This window comes from Pongo pygmaeus, chromosome 16, assembly GCF_028885625.2.
Source record: "Pongo pygmaeus isolate AG05252 chromosome 16, NHGRI_mPonPyg2-v2.0_pri, whole genome shotgun sequence".
In the NCBI taxonomy this organism is placed as follows: Eukaryota; Metazoa; Chordata; class Mammalia; order Primates; family Hominidae; genus Pongo; species Pongo pygmaeus.
Genome location: NC_072389.2, coordinates 48,767,231 through 48,783,302, shown reverse-complemented (window position 1 = coordinate 48,783,302; position 16,072 = coordinate 48,767,231). Strand labels below are relative to the sequence as shown.

Sequence of the window (16,072 nt, the reverse complement as noted above, 5' to 3'; positions counted from 1 at the left end):
GAAAGTTGGACTGGATGATCCCTGAGTCCCTTCTAGCTTAAAAAGTTCAATAAGGCAGGGGGCTGTGGCTCACACCTATAATCCCAGCACTATGGGAGGCTAAGGTGGGAGGATCACCTGAGCTCAGCAGTTAGAGACCAACCTGGGCAACATAGTGAGACCTCGTTTCTACTAAAAATAAAAAAATTGTCCAGGCATGATGGTGTGTGCTTGCAATCCCAGCTACTTGGGAAGCTAAGATGGGAGGATCACTTGAGCCTGGGAAACCAAGGCTACAGTGAGCTATGATTGTGCCACTGCACTGCAGCCTGGGCAACAGAGTGAGACCCTGTCTTAAAAAGTATGTGAACCTCATACTTTCATTCTTCGGAAAGGTCAAAAGGCCTGAAGGGAGGGGATGTTGGATGAAAAACTTAGGAAGGATTGGAAGGGTGCCAGCTGAGTGTTCAGAATATAGTCTCTAGCTTCAGTCAAAGCCTTTTCTTTTCAAATATACAAGGACTAGATTTCTGGGTTTCTCAAGCTATATATCCAGGGTAAGGGGTGCCGAACTAAATCCGGGGGTAATCTAGAGGGACTTACCTGTTATTTGAGCATTTCTGAGAGCCACCTGAAGAGCACAGTCTATCCCTTTCAGTAGCTTTGAATCCCCTAATATGACTAACCCTGCATTTGTAGTGGCCCGTTGTCTCTGCCATGTAGCTCTTCAGAAGAATCCCCCTTTTGCTTGCCTGCTGTGACTATGGAGAAGTGTAAAGCCATTTGTGGTTATGTGGAATGGCCACGTGGTGGTGGCTCTGAATGGCTGTGTGTGTGTCTTGATGTTATCATGTGAAGTTGTGTATAGTTCTGTGTGATAGCTGTGGCTTTACGTGGCTACTAACGCACTCCCGGCCTTGCAGGCTCACAGTGCACAGGGCTGTTCAGCACAACAGTGCTGGGTGGCTCCTCCAGCGCCCCGAATCTTCAGGACTACGCCCGCAGCCATGGCAAAAAGCTACCACCTGCCAGTCTGAAGCACCGAGATGGTATGTGGGTGGGTTTTGGGGGATAACTCCTTTTTTCACTTGTCTCTCAGCAAGGACATAGCTCAAGAACTATTCATGCTTAAGATGACACTGGCCTTATAACAAGTTTTCTTCATCAGTAATAGATGGGAGAAGGAACCAGGACCCCTTTCACCCCTCCATTTGCATTCCCTCTTGCCATAAAAATACTACTTATTTATGCTTATCCCTTCATAATCTCCCACATACAGTCCTGCTGCATCAGTTTGTACTCTTTCCTGGATTCTGGCCTGTAGGGGTAAGGACCAAGGAGGATGATGCATGGTTGGGAAGAATGTGGTGGAACCTCGATTAAAATCCAGCAAATTGGGTTTAGGGAAGAGAATGTTACTCAGCTAAGGCAGAAAAGATAATATGGAAAGAAACTAGGGGAAGGGATGAATATTTCTGTGAAGATTTTATTTCCAAATGACCAGAAAGAAGACACAGTGGTAAAATTAGGGTTGTTTGTAGGGGTGTATTGTGGTAGAGATGACACATTGATTCCTAAGAGATTTACCAAAGGAAAAGAGATTGACGTGTGTTCGTTAGAAATCCAAGGGATGGGGAGGGGAGCAGGTCAGATAACTAACTTTAAAGAACAGACTATCTTGCGGGCAAACTCCAGAGCACAGGGTGGGGACAAGGATGGGTATAATCCCCATGATGTCTTTTCTCCCCAGAGCTCTTGTTTGTCCCGGCCGTAAAACGATTTTCTGTGTCGTTTGCAAAGCATCCGACTAACGGTACGTTTGCTTCTGACTCAATGTCATTCCTCCTCACCATGTCACCTCTAGACACTTAACTCTGAGTTTCAACACTGACTTTGCCTCTCCTTCCACTGTGTTGACACCCTGCTGTCTCTGAATGAGCCACTCACTAAGTGTCCCTCCTGGGATGGTTTCCTTGTGACAGCCTTAGTCTTGGCTGCAGCCTGGCTGCCCCATCCCTGTAGCAACTCAAGGTCTTACTTCCATAATCATCATCATCACCATTATGTCACTTTGTCAGCATCACCACCAAAACACTGATTAAACCTCTCCCTTTCCTATCACATGACTGCCAGGCTGTGTACAGATATGATGGTTCCCCTTCTTAGGATGGGAATAGTGTTTCCTAGATTGATTCTATTTCTTCTCTTCCCCCATACCCCCAATTCCTCAGCTTATATAACTTTGATCTTTCTGTGTTTTCTCCAACTCTTTTGTTGGGGTGGATGTGGATGACTAGTTTGTTTCTCTTTCAGAGCAATGCTGCAGTTCCCACCTCCTAAGCTTACTTATATGGGTGTTAGTCTTGAGTATATAGTTTCCCATCTCCATATTTCTTTCTCCTGCCATTATGTGTATTTTGTGTGGCTCTTGTGCTCCTGACATTTGCTTTATGTTACTACTAACCTAGTGCCTGGGCCTAGAAAACAAGAGCCCAGGTTGCTTTGGGATAAAAATTAAAAGAAAGGAGTAGGAGGTAGTAGGTAAAAGAAAAAGGACTGTACCTTGAGTTTTTAAGTGTAGTTTCCATGTGGCACCAGCCTACCTATGGTAAAGCTATTGCAGAGAAGTTTGAAGAGTGGAGATGTCTGCTGGGGATTCTGGGGGAGCTTAGGAAGGAATAATATTTTAAGAACATTGAAGAACCGGGTCTGCCCACACTAAGGTGGGAGAGCTTGGAGATCTCTGTAAACCATAAATTGAAGGGTATGGTCTCTTTGTAGGGTATAGCAGGAGAACCCAGGCTCACTCTCTTTCAAAGTTTTATCCTTGGTATCCTTATTTGTCTCTCTGTATTATATTTTGTCTTCAAGGTAAATCTAGGCTTTTTAGGTATGATTTTCTTCTATTCAAGAGTTAAGACTCTCTGAGGGAAATAAAACTACGCTGGCTTCCTGACTAGAAAACCTCTACGTGCTAATCTCCTATTGCCTAGCAAGTGACAGCTGCTAGATTTTAGCCCAGTCAGGTTGTACATCTTCACAAGGCACTGCTGAAATCTCTCCCTAGGTTGACCAGCTTATGCTGGCTCAGTTTATCCCTGCCCCCAGGCTCCCAGTTGTGCCTGTGGCAGGAGTTCCCATTCAGAGCCTCATGGGTGTGCCCGCTCATTTAGCTTCAAGCTCTTCTGGCCTTCATGTGCCACAGCCATCTCCAGAATAGAACCTGATACATCAATAGCACAGCCTGGGACTTGGACTTAGGGTCCACAATATAGTACAAGGAACATGGGCTCCTGAAATCAGAGCTAAATCACATATCTCCTAGTTCTTAGGTGCCATAAGAAAAGACCCAAGTCCATGAAACAGACCCTCAGACCTATGTACCTCCAGTTCCCCGAAGTACTGTTCAGCAGCCTCACCCGTTGAAGAAGATTTAATTCTGCCAAAAAGAGGTGAGGAAAAAAGAGCTGGAAAATGCAGGTGTTGTGCAGGAAAACAAATTTAAGATCTCCAATACCCTGCATACTTCCTCAGGGGTCTTGTGGCCTCCTTTGTTTTTCTTGTGCTGGAGTTTGGAGGCTAACATGCTTAAGAAGCCAGAATCTGGGCTCTACCTGTTGACAACAGGAGAAATTTGGAGCTGTATGTCACTTGCTGAGGAAGATTATCTAGATTCAATTTGACCCTCAAGAAATATGAAGGCTCTTCTCCATGGCCAAGATCTTGCTTGACTGACCTGCAATTACAAAGTGGATGTTTTGTCTGTAGTTGCAGATAAGTCACAGCAGCTCCGTCATCACCATCTCTTTGCCATGATATCTGGCTTTGAAATAGCAGCTGGAAATACTGGACCTGGCTTTGGAAAAGAGGCAAGGCAGTGTGTCTTCACACTTTGATGGGAGAGCAGCCCTCAGCCTTTCTCTGCCTCTGTTCCTAATAAGCTGCTCTTATATCCTGTAACTATATCCAGCACACAAGTATAGCCTGTTACTAAGCTGCACACTGAATTCACCAAAGTAAATTAATAAAGTGGGAAAGACTATGGCTCATGCTTAACCAGAATGTCAGGGTGTGACCACTGGATTTGTCAAGCCCGTTATCTTCTAGGGACCCATATAACTATGTGACCATTGGTACATAGTGCTCACAAGACTAGCCTAGGTAGAGCTGAAATCTGTCCTGACATCCAAGCTAAGGTCTCTGAAGACCACAGTCTCATGGGATCACCTTGTGGAGCCAGTTCTGGTCTGCTAGTTTTGAGCAGTCATCCTCAGCTGCCTTGTTTCTACCTTCTCTATACCAACATCCTGTACTCAAGTTCTTGTCCATCCTCACATCATGTCTTAAGATCCCATACCTTTTCTCTAAGATCTTTTCACTATTGTTCCTCTTACACCCCTCTCCACATGCCTTTGACTGCCTTCAACCTTTTGTAGCTGAATTACATCATCCACAAAGTTTGCCAAGTAGCGAAAATGAGGGGTTCAGAATCAAAGCTTTTCCACTCATCAGCTGAAAAAAATGCAGTTAGACTCACCAGCAGTGGGAAGAAAATATAAAATTATCCAACTTTCAGCTTGTGTAATGGATACAGTATCTCTAAGTCCTGAGTTTTAGTGTACTTTTTTTTTTAACTGATTGTTTAAATAACAGTAAGGTAAAGGATGGTTAGTCAATACTGGTATTTTCACATACTGATTCCATTTTCCACACATACCATTTTAAAGGAGTTCTACACCTGGTTTCCTGCCAGTCTCCTGTGCCAGCTGCCTAATACTGTCCCTGTCTTTGGCTATCTTCAAGTGTGGTCCAGAAGTCCTGCCCTAAAAAAGAGCCTTTTTAGCTTGACTATCTTGATACCCAGTACCATCCTTGACACTCTGAGTGACTTTGAACTTTTCAATTTTTATCTCTACTTCATAAATCCATTCACCTGAGAATGCAGGCCCTAAGTAGGGTTCATCCAATGATGAGGGATCCTGAAGCTGTAGTCAAGACTCCCAGCCACAAAACTGCCAGCTCACCCCTGTTCACAATGATGTGACTGCTGTCTACAAGCACTGACTGAATTATGCTCAAGGAGAAAGGGAAAGGCATTGCTGTATGACGAGGGCTCACTTATCCCTTTTTTGAGACTCATTGTATGATGACACCACTGTTCTTCCCTGCAAGAGATGCCCAGTGGCTCTGACCATCTCTGCTTCTCTCTTAGCTCACCTTGGATCTGAGTGCCCCCACCTCCCAGTAATGCTTGTGCTAGTCAGTGCCCCCCTCATTGTCTCTCCCTCTTCTCTTTCTCTATCTTTGTGCTTCCTGCCGTGGTCCCCTCACCCCCTCCAGAGCTGCTGGATGACCAGCACCCTGTGGTCCGGTTGCTGCGCAGTTTTTCCTCTGACTGTACAGGGGGCCGGCCAGTCTCCTTGGATGCCACGCTGGCGCATCACCTGCACCAGTGCTCCTACCACCTGCGCCTCTTCCGGAACTGGCTGCGCTCAGGCCAGGATGACCCCGAGTGCCTCTACGGTACCCCCTGCCACCAAGCTGGCTGCTGCCACTACCCTGGCTGGGACTGACTGCTTTGCTTATTGCACTTCTGGCAGGAGAGCCCACCTATTTGTTTCGCCTATTTGCCCTAAGGTTATGTAACTTGCATTTAGTCGCTTGGATGGGATTGGGGCCAGACTGCCTGGTAGCTGTAGCATTGGCTGCTCATCCCTTTCCTATTCTCCTTTCTCACCGCCCCCTAATGTTACTCATTCCCCAGTTCTGTTCAATACAGGAGTAATCTCTTGCCTTGGAATCTGTTCTTATCACTCTAACCCTCTACTACCACCATCTTCAAATCCAAATGTTTTTCTAGCCACTCTGAGGAGCTAGAGACAGTAACTTTCCTGCCCTCCTGCCACTAGATCACGGGGGAAATTGAGGCACAGAAGCCTCAATTGTATCCTTGGGGCAAACAAAGTCCAGAGCTTCGAAGATGGTCAGGTTATAATCCTTTTGAGTTATGGGCTTTAGTCACTGGTGAGCAGGAAGCTGTCTTGCATAGACTTTGTTGTCCCGTGTATCCTTAGTCCCTTTAAAGAGATGTTGAGGAGGCATAGGAAAGATTGGGGACTGAGATAGTGGTTTGGATGTGTTTTTCTTGATCCTCCAATGGGGACATTTTTTCCATCACCAGTCCCTAGTATTTGGGTTACATGTTTATGTTTACCATTGACCCTACCCAGACTGATAGACCTACATTGGAATTCTTGGGTTTAGAGCAGAGAATCAGTACTTTTTCTTTTTTCTAGGGCATTTGCCTCATTTTTCTGATGAAGTAGAAAGATCCTAGCAAGTCTGGGGTTTTCCAGTAGATCAGAAGGGTGAAGCTTTGATGTGATGGAAATTACCAAGAAAGAACTTCCATCCCCATCCTGTTCATGCATGTGATTTTCCTGGGCTGAGCTTCATGTGTATTGCATGCCCTCCAGTTTGCATCCAAGTATTCTAGCCTTTCTGCCGACATCCTAAATTTGCATGAACCCCTTCTCAGATTCCATGTCCTTTTCCTTAATCTGGTTCTCTTATTCATGATACCCGAAATCTGCTGTTTCTTCCCAGCTCCCTGACCTCCCTATCTCATGTTAGATCTGCAGTTTCACCCCTTACCTCTGGATCCTTGTTTTATTCCCCTAGAAAGTGTGAGAGCAACGTTGGTGCTTACCCTACTGGGATTCTGTTTATTTTTCCATGAGACATTGCAAGCTCTCCACAGGTAGCATGAGAGGTGATTTGATTCACTTTGAGGCCTTAGCAGGTAGATGTTTTAGGAAATCTGAAGGTGAGAAAAACAGACTCCCTAGGGGCTCTAAAGAGTTCCCTCTCCTAAGAGTCTTGGATACCCCACACTCCAAAAGCCACGGACTCTCCTGATGGCTCTCAGGGACTCTCCATGCTTCCTTGGCCAGTTGAGGTGTATCTGGCAGGAGTAACATTGACTTTGCCCATCTCTTTTCAAACAGGGTTTGAAGGGTGTTCCATGGTGCCTACCATCTACCCTCTGGAAACACTGCATAATGCCCTTTCCCTACATCAAGTGAGTGAATTCTTGAGTAGAGTCTGCCAGCGCCACACTGATGCCCAGGCACAGGCATCTGCAGGTATGGATACTCTTATTTTTTTAGCCTTCTCTCTGCCCCCATGCCCATGCTTCCTAGAATATAAGAAAGTAGTAAATTAGAAAGCTAGTTAGGCAATCCACAAAGACACAAAAGTACACTTAAAAATGTATAATTGCTGGCTGGGCGCAGTGGTTCACGTCTGTTATCCCAGCACTTTGGGAGGCTGAGGCAGGTGGATCACCTGAGGTCAGGAGTTTGAAACAAGCCTGGCCAAGATGGCGATACCTGTCTCTACTGAAAAAAAAAATAAGGCCGGGCGCGGTGGCTCATGCCTGTAATCCCAGCTCTTTGGGAGGGCTAGGTGGGTGGATCACGAGGTCAAGTGATGGAGACCATCCTGGCCAACATGGTGAAACCCTGCCTCTACTAAAAATACCAAAATTAGCTGGGCGCCGTGGTGTGTGCCTGCAGTCCCAGCTACCCAGGAGGCTGAGGCAGGAGAATCGCTTGAACCCGGGAGGCAGAGGTTGCAGGGAGCTGAGATCACACCACTACACTCCAGCCTGGCAACAGAGTGAGACTCCATCTCAAAAAAAAAAAAATAATACAAACATTAGCTGAGCATGGTGGTGTGTGCCTGTAGTCCCAGCTACTTGGGAGGCTAAGGCTGGAGAATTGCTTGAACCCAGGAGGCGGAGGTTGCTACGAGCCAAGATTGCACCACTGCAGTCCAGCCTGGGTGACAGAGTGAGACTCCATCTCAAAAAAATAAAAAGTATAATTGCATAGGCCAACTAAACATCATAGAAATATCACTCCTGAATTCTGAAGTTTTCATTGAAAAATAAGCAAGAACAGTGAAGAATGAGCGGGGTGCAGTGGCTCACGTTTGTAATCCCAGCAACTCTAGAGGCTGAGGCAGGAGGATTGTTGAGGCCAGGAGTTCAAGACTAGCCTGTGCAACATAGTGAGACCCCCATCTCTCCAGAAAAAAAAAAAAAAAAAAAAAAGCTATGCATGGTAGTGTGTGCCTGTAGTCTCATCTACTTGGGATGTTGAAACGGGAGGATCACTTGAACCCAGGAGTTCAAGGCTGCAGTGAGCTATGATCACGCCACTGCACCTCAGCCTGGGTGGACAAAGCAAGATTCTACCACAAAAGAGAGAGAGAAAGAGAGAGAGAGAGAAAGAGAAGAGAGAGAGAAAACCCTGAAAAGAAGAGCAGTGAGCAAATACTAGCCCTACCACATTTTAAATCATTCTATAAAATGTCATTTTAGTTTTGATTTTTGTAATCGCAGCTCACTGCAGCCTAGAACTCCTGGGCTCAAATGATCCTCCTGCCTTGGCCTCTCAAAGCACTGGCATTACAGGTGTGACAGAAAGACTTTTTTTGAGACAGAGTCTCACTCTGTCACCCAGGCTGGAGTGCAGTGGCAGGATCTCAGCTGACTGCAACCTCCGTCTCCTGGGTTCAAGCAGTTCTCCCTGCCTCAGCCTCCTGAGTAGCTGGGATTACAGGCACAAGACACCATGCCTGGCTAATTTTTGTATTTTTAGTAGAGATGGGGTTTTGCCATGTTGCCCAGGCTGGTCTTGAACTCCTGACCTCAGGTGATCCACCCCCCTCGGCCTCCCACAGTGCTGGGATTACAGGTGTGAGCCACCACACCCAGCCAGAAAGACTTTTCAGTAAATAGACAGGGGGGTAATTGAATAGCCGTTTGACAAAAATTGAAATTGAACCGACACTCTATACCAGGATAAACTCCATATAGATCGGAAATCTAAACGTAAAAATTAAATCGTGTGTTAGGTAGGTAGCTCCAAGGGCTTGTTCATCCACAGAAACACCAAAAAGTAAGAAAAAACTGCTAGAACCAACATTGTGAGAACTCTGGAGAATAGTAAAAGATTTGCAGTAACCAGGAAAATGCTGAATCCAGAAAGAGGCAACCTAAAAATGGCAGAAAAGCTTTGCAGCATTTTTACTCACTCTTGCCCCACCCCGCCTCCCTGGCTTGGTTGTGCTCTTGAAGATGACAGCCCATGTTCTCAATGTAGGACCCTGGTTCCTGGTTCCAGAGGGAGCAGAGAAGACCTTATTCTCAAAGAATTTTGTCTGTTCTAATTTGTTGGTTGGCTACTTGAAAGATTGACACAAAGTGCCTACCTTTGTTTTGCCTAACTCTAACTTACTCAGGGCAGAAAAGTGGCTGTGCAGAGAGCATTCCTTAAAAACATTGTAAGGCAAATGAACAACCTGTGCCTGGCCTCAGAATGCACTTTTTTTTTTTTTTTTGGGGGTGGAGTTTCACTCTGTTACCCAGGCTGGAGTGCCACCATGCCCGGCTAATTTTTGAATTTTTAGTAGAGACAGGATTTCGCCATGTTGGCCAGGCTGGTCTCGGACTCCTGACCACAGGTGATCCACCCACCTCGGCCTCCCAAAGGTGCTAGGGTTACAGGTGTGAGCCACAACACCTGGCCAGAATGCACTTTTTTTTTTTCTTTTTTTCTGTTTTTTGAGATGGAGTCTCACTCTGTTGCCAGGCTGGAGTGCAGTGGCACGATTTTGGCTTACTGCAACCTCTGCCTCCCAGGTTTAAGTGATTCTTCTGCCTCAGCCTCCCGAATAGCTGGGACTACAGGTGTGCACCACCACACACAGCTAATTTTTGTATTTTTTTAGTAGAGACAGAGTTTCATCACGTTGGCCAGGATGGTCTTACTCTCTTGACCTCGTGATCTGCCTGACTTGGCCTCCCAAAGTGCTGGGATTACAGGCATGAGTCACCGCACCCGGCCCAGAATGCATTTTTTAAAGTGTCCACAAGAGACTCTATTTATTTATTTAACGTTGAATTGGTTTATTTTCTAATTTGCAGTTCTTAAATATTTTTATAGAAAATGGAATATTACTTACAGTAAAAATTTTAAGGCCAGGCACAGTGGCTCACGCCTGTAATCCTAACACTTTGAGAGGCCAAGGAGGGTGGATTGCCCGAGCTCAGAAGTTCGAGACCAGCCTGGGTGATACGGTGAAACCTTGTCTCTACTAAAATACAAAAAATTAGCCGGGCATGGTGGCATGCACCTGTAGTCCCAGCTACTTGGGAGGCTGAGGCAGGAGAATTGCTAGAACTGGGGAGGCAGAAGTTGCAGTGAGCTGAGATCGTGCCACTGTACTCCAGCCTGGGCAACGCAGCGAGACTCCATCTCTAAAAAATAATAATAATAAAAACAAACAAACAAAAATTCAGCCAGGCATGGTGGCTCACACCTGTAATCCCAGCTCTTTGGGAGGCTGAGGCTGGCTGATCACTTGAGTTCAAGAGTTCAAGATCAGCCTGGGCAACATGGCAAAACCATATCTCTACAAAAATAAAATAAAATAAAATTAGCCAGGTGTGGTGGCATGCACCTGGGGTCCCAGGTATTTGGGAGGTTGAGGTGGGAGGATCACCTGAACCTGGGAGGTGAAGGTTGCAGTGAGCCGAGATTGTGCCACCGCACTCCAGCCTGGGTGATAGACTGAGACCGTGTCTCAAAAAATAAATAAATAAATAAAAATAGAAAACTCCAACAGTTTTCTAATTGAAAGACTATTATAATAAGGTGAGCAGAAGAAAAGCAATCAAGATTTAGGAAAATATAATAGTGTTTTGTGTTTTTAATTTATTAATTTATAGTTTATACTTTTAACGCCCGGGCATGGTGGCTCACGCCTATAATCCCAGCACTTTGGGAGGCCGAGGAGGGTGGACCACTTGAGGTCAGGAGTTCAAGACCAGCCTGGCCAACATGGTGAAACCTTGTCTCTACTAAAAAATACACAAATCAGCCAGGCATGGTGGTGGGCACCTATAATCCCAGCTACTCAGGAGGCTGAGTCAGGAGAATCGCTTGAACTTGGGAGGCGGAGGTTGTAGTGAGCCAAGATCGCGCTACTGGTCTCCAGCCTAGATGGCAAGAGCAAAACTCCATCTCAAAAAAAAAAAAATTATTATTTACTCTAATAATGTCAATATTTAATTATAATTATAATATCAATTATAATTATAAACAAATGAAAAGTCTAATAAGACAGACTTCCAACTTATACCTTTAACTGTAATTTTAGTAATATTCTCTCATGTTGTTTTGTTTTCTAACAGATTCCACCTTTCCTTGTGTGTGCCTGCGTGTGTGTGTGTGTGTGTGTGCGTGTGTGTGTATGCCAGGTGTCTTATATTTGAGAAGAGTCTCACATTAGGTCCAAAGACACAAATAGGTTGAAAGTAAAAGGATAGAAAAATTTATTTTATGCAAATAGTAACCAAAAGAGAGCTGAAGTAGCTATACCAGTATTAGACAAAATAGTCTTTAAGTAAAAAAATTGTTACAAGAGGAGCTGGGTCCAGAGGTGCATACCTGCAGTCTTAGTTACTTGGGAGGCTGAAGTGGGAGGATTGCTTGAGCCCAGGAGTACTCCAACTGGGAACATAGCAAGACTCTGTCTCTTTAAAAAAAGTTGTTACAAGTAAGAGAAAGTCATATATTGATAATGAGGTCAATTTATTGGAAGATAAAACAATTATAAACACATACCAAATAACGGAGCCCCAAAATACATGACACGAACATTGACAGAATTGAAGGAAGAATTCTACAATAGTAGTTGGCGACTTCAATACCTACTTTTATTTATTTTATTTTTAGAGACAGAGTCTTGCTCTGTTGCCCAGGCTGGAGTGGTGTGATCATAGTTCACTGCAGCCTTGACCTCCTAGATTTAAGTGATCCTCCTGCCTCAGCCAAAACGCTGTTGTTGCAGGCATAAGCCACTGTGCCCAGCCAATACTCACTTTTAATAAGTGAGTATTATTACTCACTTATTAGTGAGAATATTAGTAAGGATATTGTCAGAATATTAGTCAGGAAATGACCGGGCGAGGTGGCTCACACCTGTAATCTCAGCACTTTGGGAGGCCGAGGCGGGTGGATCACAAGGTCAGGAGATTGAGACCATCCTGGCTAACATGGTGAAACCCCATCTCTACTAAAAATACAAAAAAATTAGCCGGGCGTGGTGGCGGGCGCCTGTAGTCCCAGCTACTCGGGAGGCTGAGGCAGGAGAATGGCGTGAACCCGGGAGGTGGAGCTTGCAATAAGCCGAGATCGTGCCACTGCACTCAAGCCTGGACAATAGAGCGAGACTCTGTCTAAAAAAAAAAAAAAAAAAAAAAAAACACACACACACAGAAAATTAGTAAGAAAATCCCAGCACTTTGGGAGGACAAGAAAGGATAAGCAGGAGTGTCGCTTAAGCCCAGGAATCTGAGACCAGCCTGGGTAACATAGTGAGACCCTGTCTCTACAAAAAATTAAAAAATTAATTGGGCATGGTGGCACATGCCTGTAGTCCCAGCTCTCCGAGGGGCTAAGGTGAGAGGACTCCTTGAGCCCAGGAAGTCAAGGCTATTGTAGTGTGTTGTGATTGTGCCACTGTACTCCAGCCTGGGTGACAGAGTGAGATCCTGTCTCTATTAAAAAAAAAAAAAGAGAACAAAATTAGTAAGGAAATAGAACATTACAAACCAACTCGACCTAACAGACATATATAGACCATTCCATCCAACAACTGCAGAATGCAGATGCTTCTCACATGTACGTGAAATATCCTCCAGGACAGACCATATGTTAGGCCATAAAACAAGTCTCCATAAATTTTAAAAAGTTGAAGTCATACAAAAGATCTTCTCCAACCACAATGGAATGATGCTGGAATTAATAACAGAAGAGAAAACTGGAAAATTCACAAATAGAGAAATTAAACAACATATTCTTTTTCTTTTTTATTTTTTTGAAACAGATTCTCACTCTGTCATCCAGGCTGGAGTGCAGTGGCATGATCTCAGCTCACTGCAACCTCCTGCATTCAAGTGATTCTCCCACCTCAGCCTCCTGAGTAGCTGGGACTACAGGCACATGCCACCATGCCCAACTAATTTTTGTATTTTTAGTAGCGACGAGGTTTCACCATGTTGGCCAGGCTGGTCTCAAACTCCTGACCTCAGGTGATCCACCTGCCTTGGCCTCCCAAAGTTCTAGGATTATAGGTGTGAGCCACCATGCCTGACCTCCTTTTTTATTTTTAATTTTTGTGGGTGAAACAACATACTTTTGTTTGTTTGTTTGTTTGTTTGTTTGAGACAGGGTCTCACTCTGTCACCCAGGCTAGAGTGCAGTGGTATGATCATGGCTCCGTGCAACCTCGACCTCCAGCTACTCACCCCCTGAGTAGTTGGACTACAGGCACACACCACCACACCCAGCTAATTTTTGCTTTTTTTTTTTTTTTTTTTGGTAGAGACAGAGTTTCACCATGTTGCCCAGGCTGAGCTCAAGAGATCTGCTGGCCTCGGTCTCCCAAAGTGCTAGGATTACAGGCATGAGCCACTGCGCCCAGCCAACAACATACTCTTAAATGACGAATGAGTCGAAGAAGAAATCACAAGGGAAATTAGATTATACTTTGAGATGAATGAAAATGAAAACATGCCAGATGGTATGGGGTGCAGCAAAATTAGTGCTCAGAGAGAACTTTATAGCTGTAAATATTTAAATTAAAAAAAAGAAGGGTCAGGTGTAGTGGCTCACATTTGTAATCCCAACACTTTGGGGAGGCCAAAGTGGGAGGATCGCTTGAGCCCAAGAGTTCAATACCAGTCTGGGCAATATAGTGAGACTTCATCTCTACAGAAAAACTCTAAAATTAGCCAAGTGTGGTGGTGCAGACCTGTAATCCCAGGTGCTTGGGAGGCTGAGGTGGGAGGAGAGCTTATGCCTGAAAGGGAGAGGTTGCAGTGAGCTGAGATTGTACCATTGCATTCCAGCCTGTCTCAAAAAAAAAAAAAAAATGTGAAATCAATAATCTGATTTATACCTTATGGCACTAGAAAAAGAAGAGTAAACTAAACTCAAAAAGCAAATGGAGCCGGGCGTGGTGGCTCACGCCTGTAATCCCAGCACTTTGGGAGGTCGAGACGGGCGGATCATGAGGTCAGGAGTTCGAGACCAGCCTGGCCAACATGGTGAAACTCCGTCTCTGCTAAAGATACAAAAAAAAAAAAAAAAAAAATTAGCCTGGCGTGGTGGCATGAGCCTGTAGTCCCAGCTACTCAGGAGGCTGAGGCAGGAGAATTGCTTGAACCTGGGAGGCGGAAGTTGCAGTGAGCCGATATCACACCATCGCACTGCAGCCTGGGTGACAGAGAGAGACTCCGTCTCAAAAAAAAAAAAAAAAAGAAAATAAAGGAAGGATATAAAGATTAGAGTGGAGATAAAGAAAAAGAAAAGAAAAACAATAGAAGAATCAATGAAACTAAAAGTTGGTTCTTTGAAAAGATCAACAAAATTGTCAAAACGTTAGCTAGATTGAGAAGAAGAGAGAGAAGACTCAAATAACTAAAATCAGGGATAAAAGTGGGGACATTGCTATTGATTTTAAAGACATAAAAAGGATTATAAGAGAGTACCATGAACAATTGTATGCCAACAAATTGGATAACCTAGTTGAAATGGATGAATTCCTAGAAACACGCAAAGCTACAAAAACTGAATCAAGAAGTAGAAAGTCTAAACGTACCTATAACAAGGAAAAAATTAAATTATTATTATTGTGGGTTTTTTTTTTTTTGAGACAGAGTCTTGCTCTGTTGCCTAGGCTGGAGTGCAATGGCATCATCTCAGCTCACTGCAATCTCTGCCTCCTACATTCAAACGATTCTCCTGCCTCAGCCTCCCAAGTAGCTGGGATTACAGGCACCGGCCACCACACCCAGCTAATTTTTGTATTTTTAGTAGAGACGGAGTTTCGCCATGTTGGTCAGGCTAGTCTTGAACTCCTGGCCTCAAGTGATTCACCCGCCTTGGCCTCCCAAAGTGCTGGGATTACAGGTGTGAGCCACTGCGTCCAGCCAAAAAAGATTAGTAACAAAAACCTCCAAAAAACAAAAAGTCTAAAACCAGGTGGCTTCACTGGTGAACTCTACCACATATTTAAAGAATTAACTCAGTCTACTCACGCTCTTTCAAAAAAATTGAAGAGAAGGAAACATTTTCTTGAGGTCAGATAACACATTTCAGATGACACCATAGGAGAAGAAACCAATATCCCTTAATTAAAGAGGCAAAAGTCCTGAACAAAATGCTAGCAAACCAAATCCTACAGCACAATAAAAGAATTATACACCAGGGCTAGTGAGATTTATCTCAGGAATGCAAGAGTGATTCAATACAAGAAAACTGGTCATTGTAATACACTACATTATTAGAAAGAGAGAAAAAAACACAATTATCTAAGTTGACACAGAAAAACATTTGACAAAATCCAACACCCTTTCATGATAAAAAAACACTCAGCAAACTAGGAATAGAAGGGAACTTAATGAACATGATAAAGGGCATTTAAGAAAGCCAAAGCACACATCATACTCAGTAGTGTAACACTGAAGACTTTCCCTCTAAGATTTGGAACAAGACAAGGATGCCGGCTTCAACCACTGCTATTCAACATTCGTACCAGGAGTTTTAGGCGAGGAAAAAAAAATATCCAAATTGGAAAAGAAGAAATAAAAGTATTTCTGTTCACAGAGGACATGGTCCCAAATATAAAATCACAGAGAAGTCTCAAAAGAAAACAACAATAACAAAGCAGCTATTAAAGCTAACGAACAAATTTAGCAGAGTTGCAGGTTACAGGATGAACTCAGACTGGGCGCCGTGGCTCACGCCTATGTTCCCAGCATTTTGGGAAGCTGAGGTGGCAGGATCACTTGAGCCCTGGAGTTTGAGACAAGCCTGGACAACATAGGGAGATACTCTCTCTACAAAAAAAAAAAAAAAAAAAATTAAAAAATTAGCCAGGCATGTTGGTGAGCACCTGTAGTCCCAGCTAATTGGGAGGCTGAGGGAGGAGGATGGCTTGAGCATAGGAGCTCAAG

The 16,072-nt window shown here is 44.3% G+C and overlaps 1 protein-coding gene across 37 annotated transcripts in view; it reads left to right on the top strand.

Annotated features, from left to right (window-relative positions):
• The window catches only part of PPIP5K1 (diphosphoinositol pentakisphosphate kinase 1), a 57,176-nt gene that overhangs the window by 24,286 nt on the left and 16,818 nt on the right, over window positions 1–16,072 (top strand). For 16 of the 37 annotated variants that reach the window (XM_063652179.1, XM_063652183.1, XM_063652178.1 and 13 more), the window contains 2 exons: window positions 903–1,028; window positions 6,987–7,124. In XM_063652179.1, the coding sequence (XP_063508249.1) occupies window positions 903–1,028; window positions 6,987–7,124 (264 nt within the window). Of the gene's footprint in view, window positions 1–902; window positions 1,029–1,729; window positions 1,793–5,319; window positions 5,503–6,986; window positions 7,125–16,072 lie in introns of all 37 variants that reach the window. The other 21 variants (XM_063652188.1, XM_054452195.2, XM_063652171.1 and 18 more) reach the window with 3 other exon arrangements.